General features: G+C 46.6%; 1 protein-coding gene across 6 annotated transcripts in view; it reads left to right on the plus strand.

Moving 5' to 3' along the window:
* Window positions 1–23,746, plus strand: part of KALRN (kalirin, RhoGEF kinase) — a 750,361-nt gene that overhangs the window by 314,327 nt on the left and 412,288 nt on the right. For all 6 annotated transcript variants that reach the window (XM_019553787.1, XM_019553783.1, XM_019553780.1 and 3 more), the window contains exon 6: window positions 22,954–23,076. In XM_019553787.1, the coding sequence (XP_019409332.1) occupies window positions 22,954–23,076 (123 nt within the window). The remainder of the gene's footprint in view (window positions 1–22,953; window positions 23,077–23,746) is intronic.

The following is a 23,746-nucleotide window of genomic DNA, read 5'->3' on the forward strand; positions in this document are numbered from 1 at the left end:
AGGACAGAGCCTTGGGGGACCCCACTGGTCACAGGGCACTACGATGAGTGACTGCCATCAATCACAACCCTCTGGGTCCGACCATGGAGCCAATTTCCCAGCCAGCGGATCGTGGTGGACATGACCAGGAACAGCTATCAGACAGCAAAATTGCAGAGGAAAGGATAGTGTAAATAGTGGACTATGAAGACCATTAGAAAGAAAAGAGGGTCTTTAACACCTGTGGAGTGGAAAGAGATTAGCAGGAATCAGGGAGATGCTAAGGAACCATGAAGTTGATTGACTCTCTCAGCACTGCCTGCACAGAACTGCTGCTGCCCTGCTCGGGCCCTAGTTTGTAAAGTTTGGGTGGAGCAGGAATCAAAGTGGGATACAACTGCAATACTGCTACTCCCCTCCCCCCAGATCTGCTCCTGGGTCTTAAAGTGGTTCTATGAGAAGTTTGGTAGTATACAACGTGCTGTATGGGTTAGTCAGAGCCTATTCCTTTGCTGCTGTCCCAATCACCATCACTCTAAATGTTATAAAACCTCTAGGGGTGTTGGTTGTAGCTGTGTTGGTCTAAGGACATAGGCAGGCAAGGTTCTTTGAGTGAATCTGATATCTGATTCACCCAAAGGTGTTATCAGATTCACCCAAAAAACCTTGTCTGCATAAAACCTCCAGAGTTTTCTAGCATCTTTACTTATTTTCCTTCCGTAAGTGCTACACAGATACTAGTTGTGCCCAAATCAAGACGAATAATAGCACCTTTGATTGCTTTTGAGGCTTATTTCCTACTTGATGCACTCCTGAGGACAGGCTAAAAGTGTCAAGAGTGTCAGAATGAGGCCAAGAGTGTTAGAAGTGTCATATGAAGCTGGATACCTTCAAGTCAGCTGGCCCTGACAACCTGCACCCCAGGGTACTCAAGGAGCTGGCGAGCGTCATAGCCCAGTCCCTGGCACGGGTCTTTGAAAACTCCTGGCGCTCTGGTGTAGTGCCCGAAGACTGGAAGAAGGCCAATGTGGTGCCAATCTTCAAGAAAGGGAGGAGAGTGGATCTGGCTAACTACAGGCCCCTTAGCCTGACTTCTATCCTGGGGAAGATCTTAGAAAAGTTTATTAAGGAGGCCATCCTTGAGGGACTGGCCCAGGCTAACATCCTAAGGGACAGCCAGCACGGGTTTGTTGCGGGTAGGTCTTGTTTGACCAATCTCATTTCCTTCTATGACCAGGTGACCTATCACCTGGACAAGGGAGAAGAGATTGATGTCATATATTTTGACTTCAAAAAAGCTTTTGATCTGGTATCCCATGATCACCTCTTGGCCAAACTGGCCAGTTGTGGCCTTGGCTCCACCACGATCCACTGGCTGGGAAACTGGCTCCATGGTCAGACCCAGAGGGTTGTGATTGATGGCAGTCACTCATCGTGGTGCCCTGTGACCAGTGGGGTCCCTCAAGGCTCTGTCCTTGGACCCATCCTGTTCAACATCTTCATTAGGCCATGGGAGATGCAGTCCAGTTGAAGATGTTGGCTTCTAGATCAGATTACCAGGATTGTGGGCAGTGTAGCTGTCCCTCCGCACTGCTTCACCATCACATCTCTGTGGCTGTGGACGGAGTTCTGATTCCATGAGCCAGGCAGCAACTTTTACTGTCTTACGACTGCTGATGAAAGTGAACTTGGTACTGATTTTGATGTGGACTTTGTTATTAGGAAGGCCAGGCAGCTGTGATGGCTTGACCTTGGGCTGGATTTGGATCAGCAATATAAAAGCAGACCATATGAGGGCGTGCGGTTCCAGAGCAGATGGCTGGGAGTTGTGGCAGAGGGAAGTAATGGGGCTTCATGTCACACAGCAAGTCTGAGCTGAGCTAGGTACTGAATTCATGTCTCCTGAGCCTGACCCTTTCTTCCTCCAGCGCTTTCTGGCATCCTTAATCAGCTGATGGGATTTTGTGTAGGGGCCAGGTGAGTCTGCTTTTCCCACTGAGTCTGGAACCGAGCCTGGTCTTGTACAAGAGAATACCAAAGTACTTACATGGCTAGGGATGGTGCAGCTAGGACTGAGAAATGCTTGTGCTTTCCTTCTTTCCTGGCTTAGCGAGTTTGGCTCTCTGCTGGCAGATTTGGGAAGGAGCATACAGCACGTGTGACCAGGGCAGGCTGTTAACCAAATTATTGCATATTTTCTGCTCTGCGCCTGCTCTTCCCAGACTCCAGCAGCAGTGGCTTTGCAGTCTGTCCAGCCAGAGCTGTGAGGAAGCAGCTCCGCCGCCTGCCTCTCCTGAAACTGGAACACCATGTACCGTACTATTTCCAGCTTCCCCACTGCCAGCCTGGGGTACTTAGTTACTATTCCTCACGCTTCCTCCACGAACGGTAGAACCAGTCCAAAAATAATGAAAGGCAGTATGTTCTGCTGAAATATTTTTACATTTGCATAAGTTTTCTCTTTATTTTTATTGCCAATTTTGGTTGAGAGCAATTCAAAGCTGCTTCAGCCTCGCTGTCTTGGCATCGTTGGAAGGCCTGAAAATGCTCTTCTCATCAGTATTGCAGGAGCAAGTGTTTTAGCTGCTGGAATAGACTTCAGCCATTTCTTGAGGAAAAGCATGGCAAGTTATAACCAACATGTTCCATTTTAATTACTGTAGACATGAAGGGCTAAATGATCTTGAGGTGCAAGGAATCTGTCACAGAGAGGAAAAGATAAGGAGGGTTTTGCATCTTTTTTTTCCCCCTGCTTCAGTCCTCAAGGAGCCTGGGTGATAAGAGCTTGACTGTGAATGAAGCTGTGCACACAGTCATTGTGGAGCAATTTTCAGACGAGACGATGTGGCTCTAGAGTAATGAACACCTGCCCCTTGTGGATGAAACCCTTTTGGAGGCCCATCCATTGCAGGACTTGGTGCCGGGAGTGCATTTAAAATGAGCTGTCTTCCCTGTTTGCAGGGAGCAGGATGGTGCATGTGGTCTAGATCAGAGGTTCTCAAACTGTGGTCCATGAGCTCCATTCAGGTGGTCCACAGAAAAGTAGCTTAAGGCTAAAGCTGATAAACATTACACCCGACTGCCCAGAACTCTGCTCAAGAAGCCAGGCACATCCATCGCATCAGCAAAGTAAGACTGCTGATATTAAAATATGGATTGTGTGCTTTGATTTGTAGAACAAAAATAAAGTTTATTAAGTGGTCTGCCGAGACCCTCAGCAATTTTCAAGTGGTCCACAAAAAAAAAGTTTGAGACCCACTCGTCTAGATGTTTCATCAGCCTTTATATTATAATGTCATTGGCACAGCAGGGCAGCTCAGGACCTTGGGCAGCAGGAGCTGCCGTACTGTTGATGGTGGCATGGCCAACTGACAAATATAGGATCTACTTTTGTGTGAACATTAAAATAATATGTGGGGGGCTGCTTTTCATGTTGGTACCTGTCCCCCGAAGTGAGCACCTGGGGTTGCTGCCCTGGTTGCCCTCCCCACCCCCAGTTACACTACTGTGTAACATATAGGAATTGCCACAGTGGGTCAAACCAATGATTCATCTAGTCCAGGATCCAGTCTGTCATAGTGGCTAGTATAGACCAGGAGTTTTCAATCTTTTTTGAGGAGTGTACCCCTCCTGGTGGGTCCCCCTATCTGGATGTGGAGGGGGGGTCCTCCCCAGGGACCAGTCAGTGGCACACGGAAGATGGGGGAGGGGGCAGGCAGCCCAATGGCAGATAGCACAGGGAACAGAAAGCAGAGCAGAGGATCAGTCTTGGAGTTCAGGGCTGGGAGCAGAAAGTAAAGCAGTGGATCAGGCAAGAGAAGGGGATCTTGGGAAAGATGCAGGGCTTCATGTGTGGCACTTCTGCCAAAGAGCTTGACCCCTATTGTTTTAGTGATCATGGGAAGGGTCAAATGATTCGGCCCCTGTCACTTCCTCCCGGTTTTCAGCAGTCGACAGGAACAGGAGTGTCCTGTGCATAGCAAGCACTCGCTCTCCTGGAGGTGATGTATGCCTAGGAAAGCCAACTTCCTTTTTAAGGAATAGCAACAACAGCAACAAAAAGCCCTTCCTAGTATGCAGGAGCACTTAATCTCAGGAACGATGTTCATAGATTCATAGATGTTAGGGTCAGAAGGGACCTCAGTAGGTCACTGAGTCCGACCCCCTGCCCTGGGCAGGTAAGAGCGCCGGGGCCAGACGACCCCAGCCAGGTGCTTGTCCAGCCTCCCCTTGAAGACCCCCAGCACCTCCTCTGAAGCCCGTTCCAGATTCTGGCAACCCTTGCTGTGAAGAAGTTGTTTCTAATGTCCAACCTAAATCTGCTCTCCGTCAATGTGTGGCCATTGCTCCTGGTTACTCCCGGGGGTGCCCTAGTAAATGGAGCATCTCCTATTCCCTGCCGCCCGCCCCTGATGAATTTATAGGCAGCCACAAGATCCCCTCTCGGCCTTCTCTTGCGGAGGCTGAAGAGATCCAGGTCCCTCAGTCTCTCCTCGCGGGGCCTTGCCTGCAGGCCTCTGACCATACGTGTGACCTCCTCTGAACCCTCTCACGATTCTCCGCATCCCTCTTGAAGCGCGGCGCCCAAAACTGGACGCAGTAGTCCAACTGCGGCCTGACCAGTGCTGCGTAGAGGGGGAGCATCACCTCCCTGGACCTGTTCGTCATGCACCTGCTAGTGCACGACAGAGTGAGGTCAGCCTTGTTGATCTCTTCGTCACGTTGACGACTCATGTTCATCTTGGAGTCAACAGTGACTCCGACATCCCTTTCCGCTGCTGTGTTGCTGAGAAGGTCACCACCCCGCCCCCCGCCTGGAAGTGTGCTGGGGGCTGTATTAATGTTACTGTTAACATTAATGTTAATGTTGTGGGAAGGTAAATGGAAACATGGATGCACAAATGTATTTGAAAGTCATCAAATATAGTTACAGGTCTATTTATAGGTCTACTTTGAGTCCTGTAAAAAGATTCTTATTCTCATAAGCAACCATAACATTAGCACTTCTCTACTCTACATTACTGGAACCTAAGGGCATGTGTAGATGAAATTGGGGCCCTAAGTTGAAGTGGTGGTTTTAAAAAACATTGCTTCAATTTAGGGCTCATTAAACCCCTGTCTCGTGCACACACCCAGCTGACTTACCTGCCTCTGTGTCGGTGGGGAGGGGAGGACAAGCTGCCAGCAGGCAGAGCGGTCCCTGGGCTGTGGGGGGCTGGTGCTTCCCTCCATGGCAGCGATGCTCCCACACAGAGCTGAGGGAGCATATTTTCAGCTGGTATAAATTGGCTTGAATGGAGCCAACAAACACCAGGCAAGATCTTGGCCCAGGAGAGGTAAAAGTGAAAGGTTCAACAGCAAGATTAACTTGCTTAGGTCATGCACATGCAACTCATGTTTTATGAAAGGCATTTTTAAAATGTAAAAAAACATTTAGGCCCCAATTTAGCAAAGCACCCAAAGGCAAGTTGCCATTTTCCGTCACGCTAGCACTTAGGTTTTTTACTTAATCAGAGTTTAAAACATTGCGGGGGATTAGAACCGGTCAGGGATTTTTTTGGAGGAAACCAGTGATCATTAGGAAATTCCAGTTCATCGACCCAGAAATCTTCCCTGTAAAGACTGAAGCTTCCCTCAGGGTGGCACATCTGTCTGATCAGAGAGACCCCACTTCAGAGCAAGCAACCCTGCTGGAAAGGCATTCACCGAGGGACTGGGAGATGCAGGGTGATGTTCCCACTCTGCTTAATTCAGACTAGGGACTCGAACTTGAGTTTCCCAAGTGCCTTTATCACTACACTACTGGCTTTTTTGAGGTGGGATTCTCTTAATTTCTTCTGCCAGTGCTGTTCTACTTTCTATACATACTCTGAGGCACAACCTATAACATTCACTGGAGCGGGGAGTTCAAGCAGGTTCTCCAAGCTAGGTGACTGCCTATCAACTTCATCACTAGATTAAAGGTCAGACATCTTTTTTCTCTTGCATCTGCCTCCATATACATGTATATGTGCATGTATATATATATGTACGTATGTGTGTGTGTGTGTGTGTGTGTGTGTGTATGTATATGTGTGTGTACACACACACGCATACATACATGGGACCGATGCTAGAGAAAAAGAAAGACTGACTCTTTAACCTAATGATTAAGTTGATAGTCACCTAGCTTGGGGAACTTGCTTGAATTCCCTGCTCCAGTAAATGTTATAGGTTGTCTCAATGTGGAATGGAAGAATTATTTAGATCTTGAAGTCCTGCAGAACAGGAAAACCTGGTTCCCACCCCGTGCCGAAACTTGCATCAGGCTCAGGGTTCTGTCCATAATACCCAGCCTTCAAAACACTTGCCTTTGTCCCTTGACACATGACTTTGGAAGTCCGTGCAAGTGAAGTTAATCATGGAATCACAGAAAATTAGAGTTGGAAAGGACCTCAGGAGGTCACATCTAATCCAACCCCCTGCTCAAGGCAGGACCAGCCCCAACTACATCATCCCAGCTAAAGCTTTGCTTACCCAGGTTTTGAAAAACTCCAAAGATAGAGATTGCACCACCTCTCTGGGTAACCTGTTACAGCGCTTTACTACCCTCCTAGTGAGAGGGTTTTTCCTAATATCTAACCTAAACTTCCCTTGCTGCAACATGAGCCCATTGCTCCTTGTTCTGCTATCTGTCACCACTGAGAACCGTCCAGCTCCATCCTCTTTGGAAACATGCTGCAGGGAGTTGAAGGGTTAAATCCCCCATCAGTCATTTTTTCTCTGGACTATCCAACCTAAACTTCCAACTGAAACAGACTTTTTTTCCTTATATCCAACATAAAATTCCCTTGCTTCATGGTCATTTTGAACACATATATGTGCCATTAGTGTTATAGCCATTCACTTTTTAAGGAAACACTGGTTGCATTCAAATTAAATGGGCTATAAGGACAAAGGGCTGCATATCATTGAATTTGCTGAGAATTTTCCATTGACTTTAATAAGCAATGGATCAGACTTCACATTTGGAAGTTTATGAACCATCAATGGTCTGATGCTGGCTATTACTGTTCTACATATTTTAGAATTTCATATTGTGAAAATAATTTTAAAATTCATTCGCTTAGCTTTCAGTGAGCTCTGCATAGCATCTCTATCCCTGCCAACAAGTGCAGCGCATTGTCTTGGGGTGGGTTGTGTTTCATTACACACAAAATTAGTGACCTGTCCTTCACTTGCCTGCAGGCAAGAATTTCTCTGTTAGATTAATAACTTGTCATCTCTTAAAGGTGAGGAGCTTACAGGGAGACAGTGGGATAATAAATATTTGTCTGGTCCATCATGCACAGTTTGACCAGGGTTCATTTCAAAGCCTCATCGCACAGGTATCTGCTCATTTTAGATTGCATTTAGTGCTTAGGACACATATAAGGTTATGCTCTTGTCAGATCAAATCAGTTAAGCAATATTGGGCATGGTCCAATACTTATATGGGAGACTGCCAAGGAAGAGGAGAACCAGGGTGATGCAGAAAGCAGAGTTGTTGATTCAGTAGGTGTCTCTTTTCTATCTAAGCTCAGAAGTCTAATACATATCTACATTCAACTGTGGAAAAGACAAATGGGATCCTAGAATATATTTGTTGAGCTATTTCCAGTATTCATGGCATTATATAAAGCCCTGGTGTTACAAACCCTCAGTATTTTGAGGTGTTTGTGGAATGCTAGGCATGTTGCCTTGACTGCCTTTCACTTGTATGTTGTGCGGTCTCCACGTACAGGTAGCATTGAGCTATATTTAGACTTATCATTATTATGTCTGTATGAATTGTAGTATTTGATATCAATGTAATTTTTGTGTTTCTTATTGTGGCCAAGACTGTTTAGTAGGGTAATGGTTAACTTAAAGTTATTCCCCATTCACATTTGGTATAAGTACATTGCTGCAAATTAGCATCCAACATGGGTGTGTTTAATGGCCAGTCAAACAGACCTTTGTGGACGTGGCTGAGGCACATGAGCCAGGTCTTTCCAGACAATGATGAATGCACATGTTAAAAGGAGAGACCTGTAGTAAAAATAACACCTAACTAATCAGAGAAGGGCATTACTTTCAATTGGAGAAGTAAGTGAGAATTGTATCCTTAGGATAAGTCCAAAAGGATAGAAATATTCCCCGGGTCATAATTGGAGCAGAAAAGATTTCTGGTTTGGTAAACAGATACACACTTCAGGGGTAAGAAGTTTTATACATAATATACTCCCCAAGAGTCCAGTGGTTAATGTATATAAATGGGCAGTTGAACCATACTTAAGCTTTGCCATGGAAGCAAGTGTTTGCCTGCAGTTTCCTGGCCGTAAAGTCCTTGGTCCCTCCACTGTGGGTATGTGAAGCAGGTGACAGGCAAATTCGTAGCAATCCCTGACCAAAAAGTCAGAGGCAGCAGCTGCTTTCTAACCTGTCGAGCTGAGGAAGACCTCTGCTCTTAGAGCTCAGGGATAAACTGCAGGGACAAGGTAAAATGATCACTCAGTTTTCTTTTGCTTCTTTATTCTGATATCTCTGTCTGTATTTCAGCATCTGGTTACTGATTCCTTATGCCTGCTCTTGTTCTTTTAATGAATCTCTTTGTTATCTCTTATAACTTAAGTATTGTCAGGGATAAATGTGATTTTGGGGCATTCAGCCAAACAGTCGGGCCTCTTCTATGACAGGGGACATTGAAAATTTCTGAGCACAGTACCAGGCAGGGGGTGATTGATCTAGCTGGCAAAATCCCCTCTGCTAAGTTCAGGCAAGACCTAGGTGAGACAGGTAAAACCGGGGCACTGTGGGTCAAGGAGGTGACCTTTGGGGCATCTCAGTCTGAGCTCAATGCTCAAGCAGCAGGTGATAGAGATGGGCTTGGGGCTATTGGGCGTCCCTGAAGGTGTGAGAAGACTCCCAGTGTACATCTCAAAGACACATCTGACCGAATCTGGGGTTAGGTTGTGTCACCCCTGGTCACACCTTACCTGATACAGTGGGTTTCATTCTGGTCCTCTCTCTAGTAGCCTCCCGATAGGTGTAGGGAGGTCAAAGCTACTTTTAGATGGAGGTTGATCAGTGTATACCAGGTACAATATGATGGAGTTGCCTGCAATGGCAGGGGGCTGGACTCAGTGACCCAAGGGGTCCCTTTCAGTCCTATGATATATGTTAGTCTTTGACGATGATGATTTATCACGGTCTGTTTCCTTGCAGCTGGGTGAGTGCTGTCACTCGTGTTTGCAGGCCTAGGGAAGGTTGGCTTGCTTGATATTCAGGCTGAAATATTAGAAAGATTGGATTGAGCTGTGCCGAGACCTAGCTGGCCAGGACTTCACCAGGGCAGTTTCCTCCTCTCCCCCTCCCTGTACTTTCTGCTGCCTTTAACAGAAGAACATTTCCTAGAAGGCCTTTCACTCACTACCATGCTCCTGTGCTGCTGGAGCTGGAGCCAGAAAGGGAAGAGAGGGTGGAGTGGGGAATGGCAGGGTGAGGTGTCTCCATTAGGTACTAGCTGGGGCTTATGTCCCGCTTGTCCACCCATGCCTATGCTACTGGAGCTGTAAAGTTTAGATATGGGCAAGAACCCAAACATCACCAGAACGGGAGGATACTGCTTAAGCCTCTGTGAAGGTGACCTGGCAAGACATCCTTAGCCAGAGGTATAGGGCTACTGCTCCTAGAAATACAGAAATAGTAGTTGCTCATAATTATACTATTAGGAGGTGCTCATACCCTCTGTATCAGCCCTAATAAGGGATACAGCCCATGCAGTTAGCCAGAGTGTTAGAGCCAGATTTGTTTTGTTGGGGTTGGTGTATAGATAAGTTGTATTCGATCTTGCACCAGGTTTGGGCAAATTGTGAATCAGAGTTATGGGTCAAGTTCATCTCTGCAGGTAGTGAGGACCAAAAGAACAATAAAAAGATGGGCTAATTGGAAAAGCTGCACTTAAAAACTATGGCAACGGGTTCTAGAAAACCGTGGGTTAAATCACAAAGATTATTGTTTGGAATGGTGCCGTAAACCTCCTGCTGTGCAATTAGGATCAAACTGTGGAAAAGCTGGTTAATCTACATACAAGTGTAACCCCTCTGCTAGGCATTAGTCGCCCGCAACAAGGGCCAGGTTCAAATTTCGAAGTACCCAATAGTTTTCACGGTGGCTCGAGCTCCCACCCAGAAACCTGGGATCACTGAGTTTGGCTGCCCCACATGGGCAAGACCCCATCCTTGCAAGCAGTGTAAACACAGAAGGAGAGGTTGATTGCAGTATGCAAAGGAAACACTAAATGTAATTCATATGCTCTTAACTACAAAGCATAAACTCTAGTTTGCACCCCTTTTGAGGAGGCGCTACCCATGCCCAGGCAGTCTGAGACATGGGGGCTCACCCAAAGGATTAGTGCCAGGGGCCTGCACCCTGCTACGTGCTACTCAGCAGGAAAGTCCTGCGAGCTGCTCCTGGGGATTCGCTGAGTATTGGGGAGCAGCTAGAGAGCGTAGGTCCTTCTGCATTGCAAGGGCCTCCGTGTTGCTCCTTGGGAAGCTGTAGGGCACCAATCTCCACTTCTTTGCGGTGGTTTTGAGGAGGTGACTTGCAGCTTTGGTCAGCACTGCACCCCCCAAAATCCCCAGTCCCAATCCCCAGCCCTGTTGAGATAGAAAACTGCACAAACTCAAAGAGGGGCCAAGCCACATCTACACTGAAGCCTGGGCCAAGCAACTAAAGGGAGCCGAACCAAGTTTGCACTGAGGGCCTGGAATATGGCAGGGGAAAGTGGGGGAGGTGGGAGGGGGTTCAGCCGCACAAACTAGGCCAAGACAAAACAGCTGTAAAACAAGAAAGGGGGACCAGGCCTGTCCTGGCCGATATGGCCAGGACTCCATTCCTGGTCAGTTTGCTCCAGGGATTAATACCTTCCATGGTATTATCCCACTCAAGGCTTTAAGCCTGGCTCAAATCTGCCAGGGCTTTAATTCTGGCTGAAAATGCCAGCAAGACATACAGCTGGGATTCAGCCGCGCAGCTATGTTGCAACAGCAACTAAAACATGCCAGGCTCTCAGCCCTGGTCCAAAGCATCTCAGGCTTTTAATCCTGGCCCAGCTCTGCCAGCAAAACGTACAGCTGGGGTTCAGCCACAGAGCTAGGCTCAAACCAAAAGAAGCTGTAATGGCAACTAAAACATGCCAGGCTCTCAGCCCTGGTCCAAAGGGTGCCCGAGTGTGCCAGGTCTCACCCTGGCCCAAAGTGTGCCAGCAAAACTGCCATGCTCCAGACCTGATCAGCGTGCTCTAGGGATTGATACTCACCCCGCCCCGGTATTATCCCACTCAAAACCCAGAACGGTTTCTCTGGCTCCTAGCTCGGCTGTTCATGCCTCAGGAGCCCCAGGAAAAAGAGACCTGAGTCCTAGTTGAGACGTTTCTATATGCCGGGTGTGCCATCACCCAAGCTTTTCTAATTAGGGCTTTCCAGGCCCTCAATTTTTCTTTTTTAACCAATTAATTAAAAAAGACCACTGCCCAGTTAGCCAATTAGGCTAGTGGTCTAAAGCCGGATGTATTGTGTATAGTAAATGCAGGGGGGTTTCTAAAACAAACGGTCTGGACAAAAGCGTCTGCCTGCGTGCTGTATTTCCTGTCTCTGTCCAGCTTACCCACGCCAGGAAGAGAAAACAACATACTCAAATATAGAAAACATGGGTACATACAGCACAGCGGGGCAGGGGGAATTATATTTGTGTGTGTGTGTGTGTGTGTGATATATATATGTGTGTGTGTGTATTTTATATATCTCTCTATATAGATATCTATTTGATATATCTATATCTAACTATAGATATAGATATATAAAATACACACACACACATTCATATTTAACTAAAACTATTTGCAGCAACACATTTTGCAATACAAAATGGCTTGTACATTGTGCATGGCTTGCACAAAGATGCCTAACAGCATTGTGTAAATCTCCCCTGTTTTCAGAGGCAGCCCTGTGTTGTTTGGCCTGGCGGGTATTGCAGGGCTGTCTGAAGGAAGGAGGTACCTCCTCGGTAATACAGGAATTGTCACTCGTTTGTGGCCAGCTATGAACTTCCTGTTTGATCGGCTGCTTAAGCTGGATCTCCCAGTCAATTATACACTTGGCTGACAGAATATGATGTGTTTGGCAGCCGTCTGAGAGCATGTGGTCCACCCTAAGCAGAGCTCTTTACCAGAGTTTTACGGGGCAGTGGAGATCTGGTTTTAAATCCAACTGACCTGTGAAAATAAATACACTGGCCACAGTGCCTAGAAGTGCATGTTTGTTTGCTAGGGAACAGAGTAGAGACCTCTTTAACAAAGTCTTGTGGGGGAGGCACTTTGCACTATTTTTGGCTCCTTTGACTCTTTCATTGACTCTTTCTTTGACTAATTCCCTCAATTAAATGTAATTTTGGTAGCACTTAACAGCATTCAGTGTGTGCTTTCACTTTTTATTCATGGAATAGAAGAGACGGGGACCTCAGAGATAATCACCTTGGAAGTTATCTTTTGTTTAAAAACAACAAAAATAATCAGTCACTGGGATAGTTTAATGCTTAATTGGTCTTTAGATTATATAGAGCTGTGGAGAAGTGCCAGAGGGAAAGAGACTGAGAGTGGCTGGTACTCCTCCAGTGCAGGATCCTGTTCCATCGTATGCACTCAAATAGCAGTTGCCCAGCTGTCTTGTTGCCGTTTTTGACACTTATGTCATAGTTTGTGATCCTACTGTATATGCAGTGCAGTTGCACATGTCCATACAGGTCCTGTTCACATGCAGCTGGCTGCTCTTCGGCCAAGCAAGTATGTACCCAGCCTGGGTAAGTCATGCAACGACAATAAGTCACGAAGTTCATAGATTCATAGATGTTAGGGTCGGAAGGGACCTCAACAGATCATCAAGTCTGACCTCCTGCCTAGGCAGGAAAGAGCGCCGGGGTCAGATGACCCCAGCCAGATGCATGTCCAGCCTTCTCTGAAAGACCCCAAGGTAGGGGAGAGCACCACCTCCCTTGGAAGCCCATGTTAAATTTTGGCCACCCTTACCGTGAAGAATTTTTTCCTGATATCTATCCTAAATCTGTTCTCTGTCAGTTTGTGACCATTGTTCCTTGTTACCCCAAGAGGTGCCCTGGTGAACAGAGGATCTCCGATCCCTTGCTGCATCCCCCTAATGAATTTGCACGCAGCCACAAGATCACCTCTCAGTCTTCTCTTGTGAAGGCTGAAGAAGTCCAGGTCCTTCAGTGTCTCCTCATAGGGCTTGATGTACAAGCCCCTAACCATCTCCTCTGGACCCTCTCAAGTCTATCCACATCCTTCTTGAAGTGCGGCGCTCAAAACTGGACGCAGTACTCCAACTGCGGTCTGACCAATGCCACATAGAGGGGAAGTATCACCTCCTTGGATCTATTTGTCATGATCTGCTGATGCATGATGAAGTGCGGTTAGCTTTGCTGATGATTTTGTCACACTGATGACTCCTGTTCATCTTGGAGTCCGCTATGACTCCGAGATCCCTTTCCACTGCCGTGCTGCTGAGAGGGTCACTTCCCAGCCAGGTGTGCTGGATAGTTTTGTGCCTTAGGTGCAGCACTCTGCACTTGTCCTTGTTTCACTGCATCCTATTGTGGACTGCCCACTTTTCCAACCTGTCTAGGTCTGCCTGCAATCGTTAACAAATCAGTACTTACCAAAACCCCATGACTAGCAGGTGATAGATGCAAGAGGAGGAGGAACTGAAGGAGACCATCCCATCTTTTAACCCAGTAGCCTAGTGGTTGGGACACTCATTTAGGAAGCAGAGACACCTGGGGAACCACGATAAGGTGCTGTATTGGGTCAGGAGAAAGAGAACAAACACAGGCTCACTCCTCTCCACCCCACCGGCCACGTGCCATTCGGAGCTGGGTTGAGCTCCAACCCAGCGCAATGTGCTGCAGTCCCAGGTGCATGTGTAAAAAGGCCCCTGGGAGCAAACTGTGCTGGAGTTTATTCAGTCACATAAAGAGCACATGTAGTTGCCCCCAGTGACTATTGAACTCAAGGTGAAATGGTTCAGCTTTAAGAAGAGTGCTGGGGGAGAGGATCGACCAATTCCTGACCTGTGTTACAGTGCTTAGATTGCTGTGCTGGGAGGTTAGAGAGATGCAGGTTCAAACCCCATATGAGGAGGCAGACCCAGAGCCTGGACAAGTGCCTGAACCACCAAGCTCTCAAGCTAAAATGTGGGAAAAGCCCCTTCCTGGTTCTTGCCAGGTCCACATTTCTGGATTTACACTCAGATGCATGCATACAGAGCTTCGTGCCTGCGCAGCCAGGCTGCAGCCTACTGCACAGATTCAGCAGTCATGTGGATGCTTACATGTCCACACTGCGTGCAGTGTAGGGGCACAAGCTGTGCTTGTGTGCCAAAAAATGGCAGTTACGCAGCTGGGCACTTGCCATTTGGGCACATAAAGTCAAATAGGATGCTGCCCCTCATATCCAATCCTACAGTTGTTTTTAACTCCCATTAAATTTAGTGCATGTTCCATGCCAGTAGGTCTGATTACTGGGCTTAAGAGAAGACTAAAAATAATTGGCAGCCAACATCGTTACAATGGAAAAATTAGCAGAAATGCTAGCAGCAGCAGTAATTAAGGAACCATTAATTTTACAGTGATCCCTGGGCTAATTTTATCAGAGTGATATTTTTCACGAATGGGTTGTGATCCTCTGACTTGGTGCTGTGCAACACCATTTTAATGATAGGGAACTATTAGTTACTGAGTCCCAACATCTGGTCTGGTTCAAAATGATCTGGCAGAGGGTGTCCTCTGAATCCTGATATTTGTCACATAAAAGTAGTCACAGCTCTGTGATAGATCAATTACCAAGCCAAGGACTATTTACCATTTTTACAGGACTCGCAAGAAAGCCCTCTTGTGTGTGATCTCCCATGGCAGGTTCAATAAAATAGCAATCACTGCATCGTTTGCTGTGCTGATGGTGCGTATTCATGAAGCAAACCAAACGCCTTCTTGTTTTACCTGGGCTTCTGAAGGGGAAGGGAATTTTACTTGAAAGCTTTTCAGGAAACAATACAATTAAGCTATGACACAGAATTATGATACATTTGTGGGTTCAACTCCCCTCCCCACTAGTATCAACTCCCAAGAGTTTATCCTAAGTCTTGCAATGCTGAGTATTTTTTCTGCAATTATTACATGGCTCCAAAACATGATATGGACTGAAAACCACAAGGCTTTAAGGGCACATCTGTATTGTGACAACATTGTGTCGTGGGCAATATGGCGCTAAGCCTACCCCAACAACCCACTTCCACAGGCCAATTTGGAAATATGCTGGTGAAGATTTCCCAGGGCATCCTGTTTTGGCCACACTCAAGACTTTTGATCTCTGATCAGCTGGTGAGTAGCTCCAGAGGATGACCCCAGAGCATCTCCCTCAGCTGTTGTTTCCAAGATTGGAGTGTGTGGGTAGGTGGGGTGTCCTGGGGCCTGTCCTGGCCGAAACGCAGTGCTGCTGCATTGTAGATAGGCTCCAACATATATGACATTGGCTTAAAAATCTTGAGCATTCATGGGCATGAGTCATGAACTTGGAGCACTTGGACTAGCAACGCTGCCTTCCCACCGCCATACGGTAGGGGTTCCACAAATGCCACCATCACGTTAGCTGCTCATCTAATGGCATCTAACCGTGACTTGCTGGCAATGATAATATGAGCCCCTCCCAGGAAAACCTGCCGCCTCTTCCTGGAGCCCGAATTTGAGTTGTCATACAACCGTAGAGGGGTAGGGCTGGAAGGGACCTCTATAGATCATCTAGTCCAACCCCCTGCCAGGGACAGGATTATCCCTATCCAAGCTATTCCATACAAATCCATTGTCTGACCTCCTAGCAAAACTACACAGTCAACCCTGACACAGCACCAGACATACCACCCTAGCCTGCCACAGGGAAGGCAGGAGGACCATGACAGCTATGTCCTGCTGCTGTAAAAGTCATTAATATATGCTCAAGGGATCCAAGGGAGATCCCATGCACCTCCTGCCCCGCTACATCAGAGGAAGTCAAAATCCCCCACAGTCCATAGCAATCTGATCATCAGGTCAAATTCCTTCCTGACCACAAATATGGCAATTTGTTTGACCCCAAGCGGAGGGGCAAGAGCACTGGCATACCCCAGTCAAAATCCCCAGCCTTGGGTTCAGCCAGCACCCAGTGCCTCTCAACCAGGCTTTAAAAGTCCCTAATACATGTAGCAGGAGGAGAAGCAGGGGAAATTCTATCCCATCCCCACGTGGCGAAGCCCAGAAACATGGAAAATACCACTGATAGTAGAACATAGGCATAGCTATGCCGAAATCATCACCAAGCAGTGGTTGTCCAACCCAAGGGTCCATAACTTCCCCAGCCCATCTATTCCACTGCCTCACTGTTGTAACAATTTTTCCTAATAACCAGTCTAAACCTACTTTGCTGCAACTTCAAGTCATTGAACTGAGTCTGACTTTTTTCAGCCTAAGAGAATAAGTGCTTTTCCTCTTTATGGTAGCCCTTCCACTATTTGAAGATTGCTATGTTGTCCTCTTTTAAGCATCTTTCTGCAAGCTGATATGACTTGCTTTCCAAACCCTTTATTGTTCTGGTCACTCACCTCTGGAGCCTTTTAAGTTCTCCACGTTGTTTTTAAAACGTGAACCCCAAAACTGCACAGTACTCTAGACGAGGCCTAACCAGTGCCGAGTAGAGGCACTACCACCTCCGATGTCTTGCACCTAATGCTTCTATTGATGCATCCTAAAACCACATTTGTTTTTTGTGCAGCTGCATCATATTGAGTCTATGATCTACCAAGACTCCCGACTCCCAGGATCCTTCTCTGTAGTGCTGCCGTCCAGCTAGGTGTCACCCGTTTTGTATTTATATTCTTGTTTATTCTTCCCCAGGGTTAGCGTCTGGCATTTCTCAGCATTGAACTTCATCCTGTTAGCTCCAACCCTAGGGCTCAGGGGTGCAGGAAACCCCCAGGCCCTGGGGAACTGGGGCTTCCACAATCCCTGGGGCTCGGGGGTTTCACGCTGGACATGGTGCACCTCATGGCTGGGAGCCTGGTCAGCTAATGGGGCCCCAGCTGCAGGGGAGACCCTGCTACATGTGCAAATTAAAGCTTGATAGAACCAGCTATAAAGTTAGTACACATTTTTGAGAGCTAACTTCATAGCTGGATGAAGCTTTTTATTTTGTGTTACCTACTTTGCACATGTAGCTGGTCTCCAGGTAATTGCATAATACCTGTAACGTGTAGAGGGGCCCAGAAGGATGCATTTTTTATTCACTTGAAATTTTAATTTTTCATTTCTAGTCTACCGTTATACCTTGAAGTTTGTAAATATGGCTTAACAACACTCAGATCCTTGTTACAATTGTAGCTAAGATGAAGAAAGCTCTTTTACCTCAGAAATAATATCTTACTTGTGTTTTTTTAATCATTTAAATTCCAGTTGATCCCATTTAAGTTTGCTATGCATAAAATATTAGATTTGCTGTTTATTTTCATTGGCTTTCAGCCAGATCTTTTTTCCCCTCTTAAATGTGTCTAGCTTGGTTAAAAAAAAATCCACATTTAATATGAAGCTACTTAAGATAAATTGACACTAGTTTCTAAACAGAGAGCTACGACTCTAGGTTTTGGATGTGAGTTTACCCTCAAAGGATATATATTTTTTGGTTTTACAGCACTGTTCTTTCTTGAGTCAATAATGACATCTTTTTTTTTTTTTTTGGCTTAAATTGTATGTTAACTTCTAATGAGCTGAGAAAGGAAACTTTCCTGAGAGAGCCATATATTGAATCACAGCTTGTTCTTTTCTTCTGTTTAATTGCAAAGATGTTTAAAAACACAGGGAACATCCCTGCTCAGTCCCAGTCAGAAATAATGCATGTGGGGCCAGTTCCAGTATGTTCAGTGAATACAAATCTGGAGTGACTAATCTCAATGATGGAAGACAGGCACCTTATACACTTACTCATTCAGAGAGGCATGGGCTTTTCTAGTTCATTGGATGCTATGAATAGACTTGCAGAGCACAGGGGTATTGAACAGATAGGAATAAAGTAATTTAAATGCCAAAGATGTGGAAAGAGGGGAAAGAAGGGGGCACTGCTGAGAGAAGCAAGGTGGTTGAAGAGATCAAAAGGGAGAAGCAAAGCAGATCACCGAAGCAAGAGGGGCATAGGGATTATAAAAGCCAGTCTAGAACAAGAACCCAGAATCTCTATTGGGACCATACTTAACACAATCCAGTCTTTCAGTGATGACTCATTCTGCAGTTTCCCATTCAGACCTGGTTTTTAAAGCTTTGCTGTTTAAGAACAGCTATTCTGACGTCAGCGAGGGAAGTCCAAGTGTTCTGCCACGGCCTCGCGTGTCAGATCAGTGTCCATCCGTTCTTTCGCGTAGGATCATGCCATCTATCCAATGTAGACAGCAAGAAGCTGATGATGGCATGTATGACATGGGTAGCAGATGAGGTGAATATTGAGCTGGTGAATATTAAACAGCATATTAAGCAGGTGATGGCATAGATGACATTGGTAGCAGGTGAGGTGAATGAACCCTGGATGTCTTGATTCTGCCGAGCTGCCACCTTGCAGCAGTTGCTGAGGTCTCTGGCCTCCCCTCTCTCCTCTGGCTTCTGGTTTCTGCGCCCACTTCTGGGGTGCAGTAGAGCTGTAGGAGGGAGCCAGGTGCAGTAGTGCATGCAGGAGGGATAATGTTAGGCTGTGTGTGCTGTGTATTCAAAAAAAGAGGGTGCCGAGTTGCCCAGGCTGCATGCTGCGGGTGGGCTGTCCACATGATGTGCACAGCTGGGAGGGGATGGGCTTGCTGTGCACATGGCTGGGGGCAGCTGGGCTAGCCATGTGTGGCCAGGACAGAGAGCTGGGCTATGTGCAGCAAAAGGGAGTTGGGCTGTGCCCAGTGGCAGGTGGGGTGGTTAAGGGGGAGCGGTCCTTGGGGTGTGCGGCCCTCAGGTCTGCACCCTGCACTACCTGCAGTCAGTCCCCAGCTGCCCAGAAGTTGCACAGCCCTGATGGACATTGCAGACAAAAGGGTCAGGCTGGTTCAAGCTGACTGTTATGGGTGATTCCCAGCTGTCGTGCAGCTGTGCAGCATCGTGTCCTGGAGTCTGGGAGCGCTGGAGTTTCTATAAGGCTTGCTCTTGTTTTTACAAGGCTTGATGTGACGGATAATCATTTCTTTCTTGCACAAATATGTGGTGAAAATAAAGTGCACCCTAATGTCAAAACAAGCCCTCAGAGTGAAATCCTGACTTTGCTGGAGGGGGATCAGAGGCGACAGGCAGGGCATGTTCTCTACCTAAATGCTCGTGTTACAGTCAGCACCACTGAGACCAACATGCACAGAGAGAGGAAAACTGACCATGGGAAACAATAGTAATGTGTAATACGGGAACACCGGGCTCTTTTGCTCCTTAAGGTGTCACCAGTTAAATGCTTTGTCATTCCATCAATCTGGTACTGAAGAACAATGCAATATTAATTTGAAGGCACATGGTTGGCATAACCAAACTTTGCATTGATCTCTTGAGCAGGATTACTGTATCCAAGTTGCTCCCACTTTGAACATTTTCTTTTCAGCACCATCAAATGACAGACTTGATTCTCCCTTGCCAGTGGAGTGGGCCATCTTTATTTAATATGATAGAGATCAGGAGTGCTAATTAAGGGGCAGGACTCCAGAGCCCGGTGGCTATGGTATGTTCAGCCTTCTCCAAAAGACCCACCACTGAACCAGTACAGACAAGCTCAAAGACCTCACCATCTACATATCATTCATCATGTGTTGAACAAGAAGAAAGAGGGTAACGGAGGGCTTGAAGGGGAGTGTAATGTAATAGCTAAACAAAACTAAACCCAGGCAATTTAACATTGAGTGAAGCAACTGCTCAAATACTATGGCTTAGCTTCTACTTACTACAAGATAGAAACAGGCGCATGAAAGAGTCACAGCAGATCTGAAGTGTGGTAAATCTGTCCCTTTCACTTCCACAGAATTTGTTCATCTGTCCACACCCACAATTTATAATTCAGCTAAGCACGGCTGGGCTGAAACGAAGAATAAAGGCATCCTTTTTTTTTTAATAAGTATTTATTCAGTTAAAGAAATAAAAACAACAGAGGCCTCTTTTTGTTAGTAAAAATAATGCCAAAACCATCTGGTTTGGTAAGCAGTGTTTGACATGGGAGGAAGTGTTGGCTAATGTTACAGCACACAGTTTGCTGCTGTAATCTAGCACAGAATGACATGTGGATGCTGATACTTATTGAATTATGGATCCTGGCCATAACTGCAGGGATCTGTGACCAAGGGCTAAATCCTCTTTCACCTTCACATGGCAATATGACGCTTTCAGAGCCATGTCCCAGCCATTTGTGGAGCTTATGCACCACTTGGATTGTGTTCACACTTTCACAGCTGCACTCACTCTGTGCTTCTTTTCTGAGCGTGTGTAGGCTCCTAGGTGGAATATAATACCCTAGCACATGTGTAGCATCAGGTAAGAAAGCACGACTAGTAGGTGCTTGATGCCAGGGGGGGGTAGGGTAGGGTAGGGTGCAACCTTTAGACCAATAGCCAACTGCACAGGGCACTTGCTGGGGTGTGAGAGATCAGGGTTTTAGGCCCCTCTTAGCCAGAGAGGGTTTGTGTTTGCAGCTCTCATTTTCCAGTAAAGTGCACTAACTACAGGCCACGGGAAGTGGGAGGGAGGCTCAGGGAGATGGACGACAGGGGTCTGGGTTCTGCCCTCTCCCCTACTGATTTAGCTGTACCATAACGTGGATGTGAAGCAGTAGGATGGTTTTTCCCTCATTGGAGGCTGGGGTAGGGCCTGACCCCACAGCCACCTCCCTTCCACTGAGCCACACTTCTCATGGTTGCTCCCCTCCTGGCTGCTCGGTGGGCCAGATCAAGGGGAGGGCTGGAGGGTCTCTCAGCGATGCCTAGCCCATGGCCTGGTGGGTAGAGCCCTTTCCTGGAAAGTAGGACACCGAGGCTTGAACTCCTTCTGGAGGAGATGGGAGTATAGACTCAGGTCTCTCACTCCCTAGGAAAGTGTCTTAACAAGCTGGCTATTGGGCTGAAAGGTGGGAGGGCTCGTCTCGGTGCTCTGGCAGACGTAAACTACTGGGGCGACCCCATCCCACCATAGGTGCAAACAGATTTCCACCGGGGCATAAATGGGAAACATGGCAGGAATCCAATTATGTGAGTGCCACGTCAGCATGTGTAGGTGAAATAGGATTTAGGGCTGCATGTCTATATATGCAGCACAAAGCAGTGCTGTACAGAGATGGTCAAGCTACCTTGAGGAACAAAAGAGTCCTGCCCATCATAAGCACTGTGCTCTTCTTGAGAAGCAGCAGCCTGCATTCACAGCAGTGTATAGCACTGTGGTAACGTGGCTCTACTAGTGGGCATACATGCTTAGTACATGTATATGGACATGTATATGGACTGTGGGGGGTTTGCCTTCCTCTGTAGTGAGAGTATGACCCTCTTCCTTGTGTCTTTTGAGCATATTTTAACTATACCTGTAGTTGCAGGATACTGAGAGCCTTTGTTCCCTTGCTTTGCCTGTGGCTGGCTAGGGTGTTCTTGGTGTTTTTAACTGAGTTCATTGTTGGTTTAGGAATAGGTTAGAGAAGCACTTGTATGGGATGGTTTGGATAGGGATGACACTGCCTTGGGCAGGGGGTTGAGCTGGATGGCCTCCTGAAGTCCCTTTCGGCCCTACTTTTCTGGGAGTCTATGTCCGTACCTCTTTGGAGCTTGGGTGGGTAGCTCTGCTCTGTGCAATATTAGTTTACTTTGTATGTTTTAAGCCTTAGGCCAATAATTTCATTTTTATATACTTTATTTTCCTTACCTATAAACAGAGGTACCATATGCCGTGCCATGAATATGTATTTATGAAGGCTCAGGATACAATGCCATTGGAGCGTTACATTTTGTTCTCTTTGCCTTCCAAAGAAAATCTCTGTAATGCTGGTCAGCTGAACTAACTTCTTTCTTCCTCATCCTACTCATTGCATAATGAAGATTATAAATCTTTTCCTACCTCCTAGCTAACTTGTGAGATTTTGTTAATAAATGAACTCCTTGGCTCCAATGTTGCGCAGAATAGCGAAATTCTGAACATCGGTTTTATTAGAGCTATTTCCAACATGTGAGCTGAGCTGCCTTGCTTGGAGATGGGCTTGGAGCAGGAAGTAGCTGACAGGGATGTTGATCACAGAAGTAAATGCACTATGTATGTGTGCTTCACTACATATTAATATTTGGAAACAAGACTCATGGGAGGTGCTGTATATTGTGGGGGGATATTTGGAGAAGGAAAGTACTAGGAGAAATCAGTGTAAACCATTGGTTTGTTTTTTGGATAAAAGATCTGGAAACCTTCCTCATAAACCATTAAAGAGAATAAGGCATAAACCAAATCAGTAATGGTTTTGGTCCATTCCTGCTTCTGGTAGGGTTTTGAACCACTCCTTCGTCAGTCAATGGAGCGGTCTCTCATTGAGGCCCTCCAGCTGCAGACTCCCTACATGCAGAAATCCAAATACAGCACAGACAGCCTCATGGGATCCATTTACAGAGACCTAGGCTTACAACGTGTGTTCTCAGACCTATTATTCTGTTATAGTAGAATAGGGTAAAAAAAATTCAATATTGCCATTGTTTGACTACACTTCATGTAGATGAGGGACTTTTTTATGGTGCAGCTGAATCTGCTTTTGCTCATTTGTGTAAATCTGGGCCAGGACTGTGTCTGCTTGTGCTTTGCGCTTGTCCCTACTCTTTTCCTCCCTGACTCTGTCTGTCTGTCTTTGTCCTACAGATGTTCGACTGGATCAGCCACAACAAGGAGTTGTTCCTGCAGAGTCACACAGAGATTGGCGTGAGCTACCAACACGCCCTCGACTTACAGACGCAGCATAATCACTTTGCTATGAATTCCATGGTGAGTTCAGAGACGTGCCGTAAATATGGATCCTGTGGGAGCATGTGTGGGTGGGGGAGGCTTGCAAGTCTTCTTCCAGTTAAAAGGGAATGAAGGACCCATGAGACGTGAAATGCTAAAGAAGGTCAGGGCGGGCGTGTGGCAGCAGGATTTTATTCCAGGAAGGACAGCATGTTGCTTTGTCCACCCAACTGCTGATATACGACTATTTCCGTGATTTAAAACCAGGCCAGTTCTATGGCACTGTTTACATTTTGGAAGACAAATACAATATTTTTAAGGTTTTGGCATTTCACTGACATGCAATTAATGAGGCTCAGTAGAACTTGTAGCTCAGCACTTTCATAATGAATGTTTCTCTTCTTCCACATGGTACACCTCAAAATCCCAAGCAGGGGAATCTAATCAAACTCTCAGTTGCGTGGCCAGGATTGGATTGTGTGTTTTCTTTCTTCCCCCCGCCCTCATCAAACCCTTTGGGTGCAATTCAGACTTATCTGGGGTGCAAAAAGACAAGTCATCATCATCCATTTGTAACTGCTTCGCTCTCTCTTCTGTTCTGTAAGTGTGTTGCTCTCTTTGCTTTCTTCACTCTTGGTGTTCAGCCCTCTGTCATGGAGGCACTGGGGTGCTCGGTGCCTGAGATGAGGAAGAGGTGAGCTGCCAATCA

This window comes from Crocodylus porosus, unplaced genomic scaffold (assembly GCF_001723895.1).
Source record: "Crocodylus porosus isolate Cpor-Errol unplaced genomic scaffold, CroPor_comp1, whole genome shotgun sequence".
NCBI lineage: Eukaryota > Metazoa > Chordata > Crocodylia > Crocodylidae > Crocodylus > Crocodylus porosus.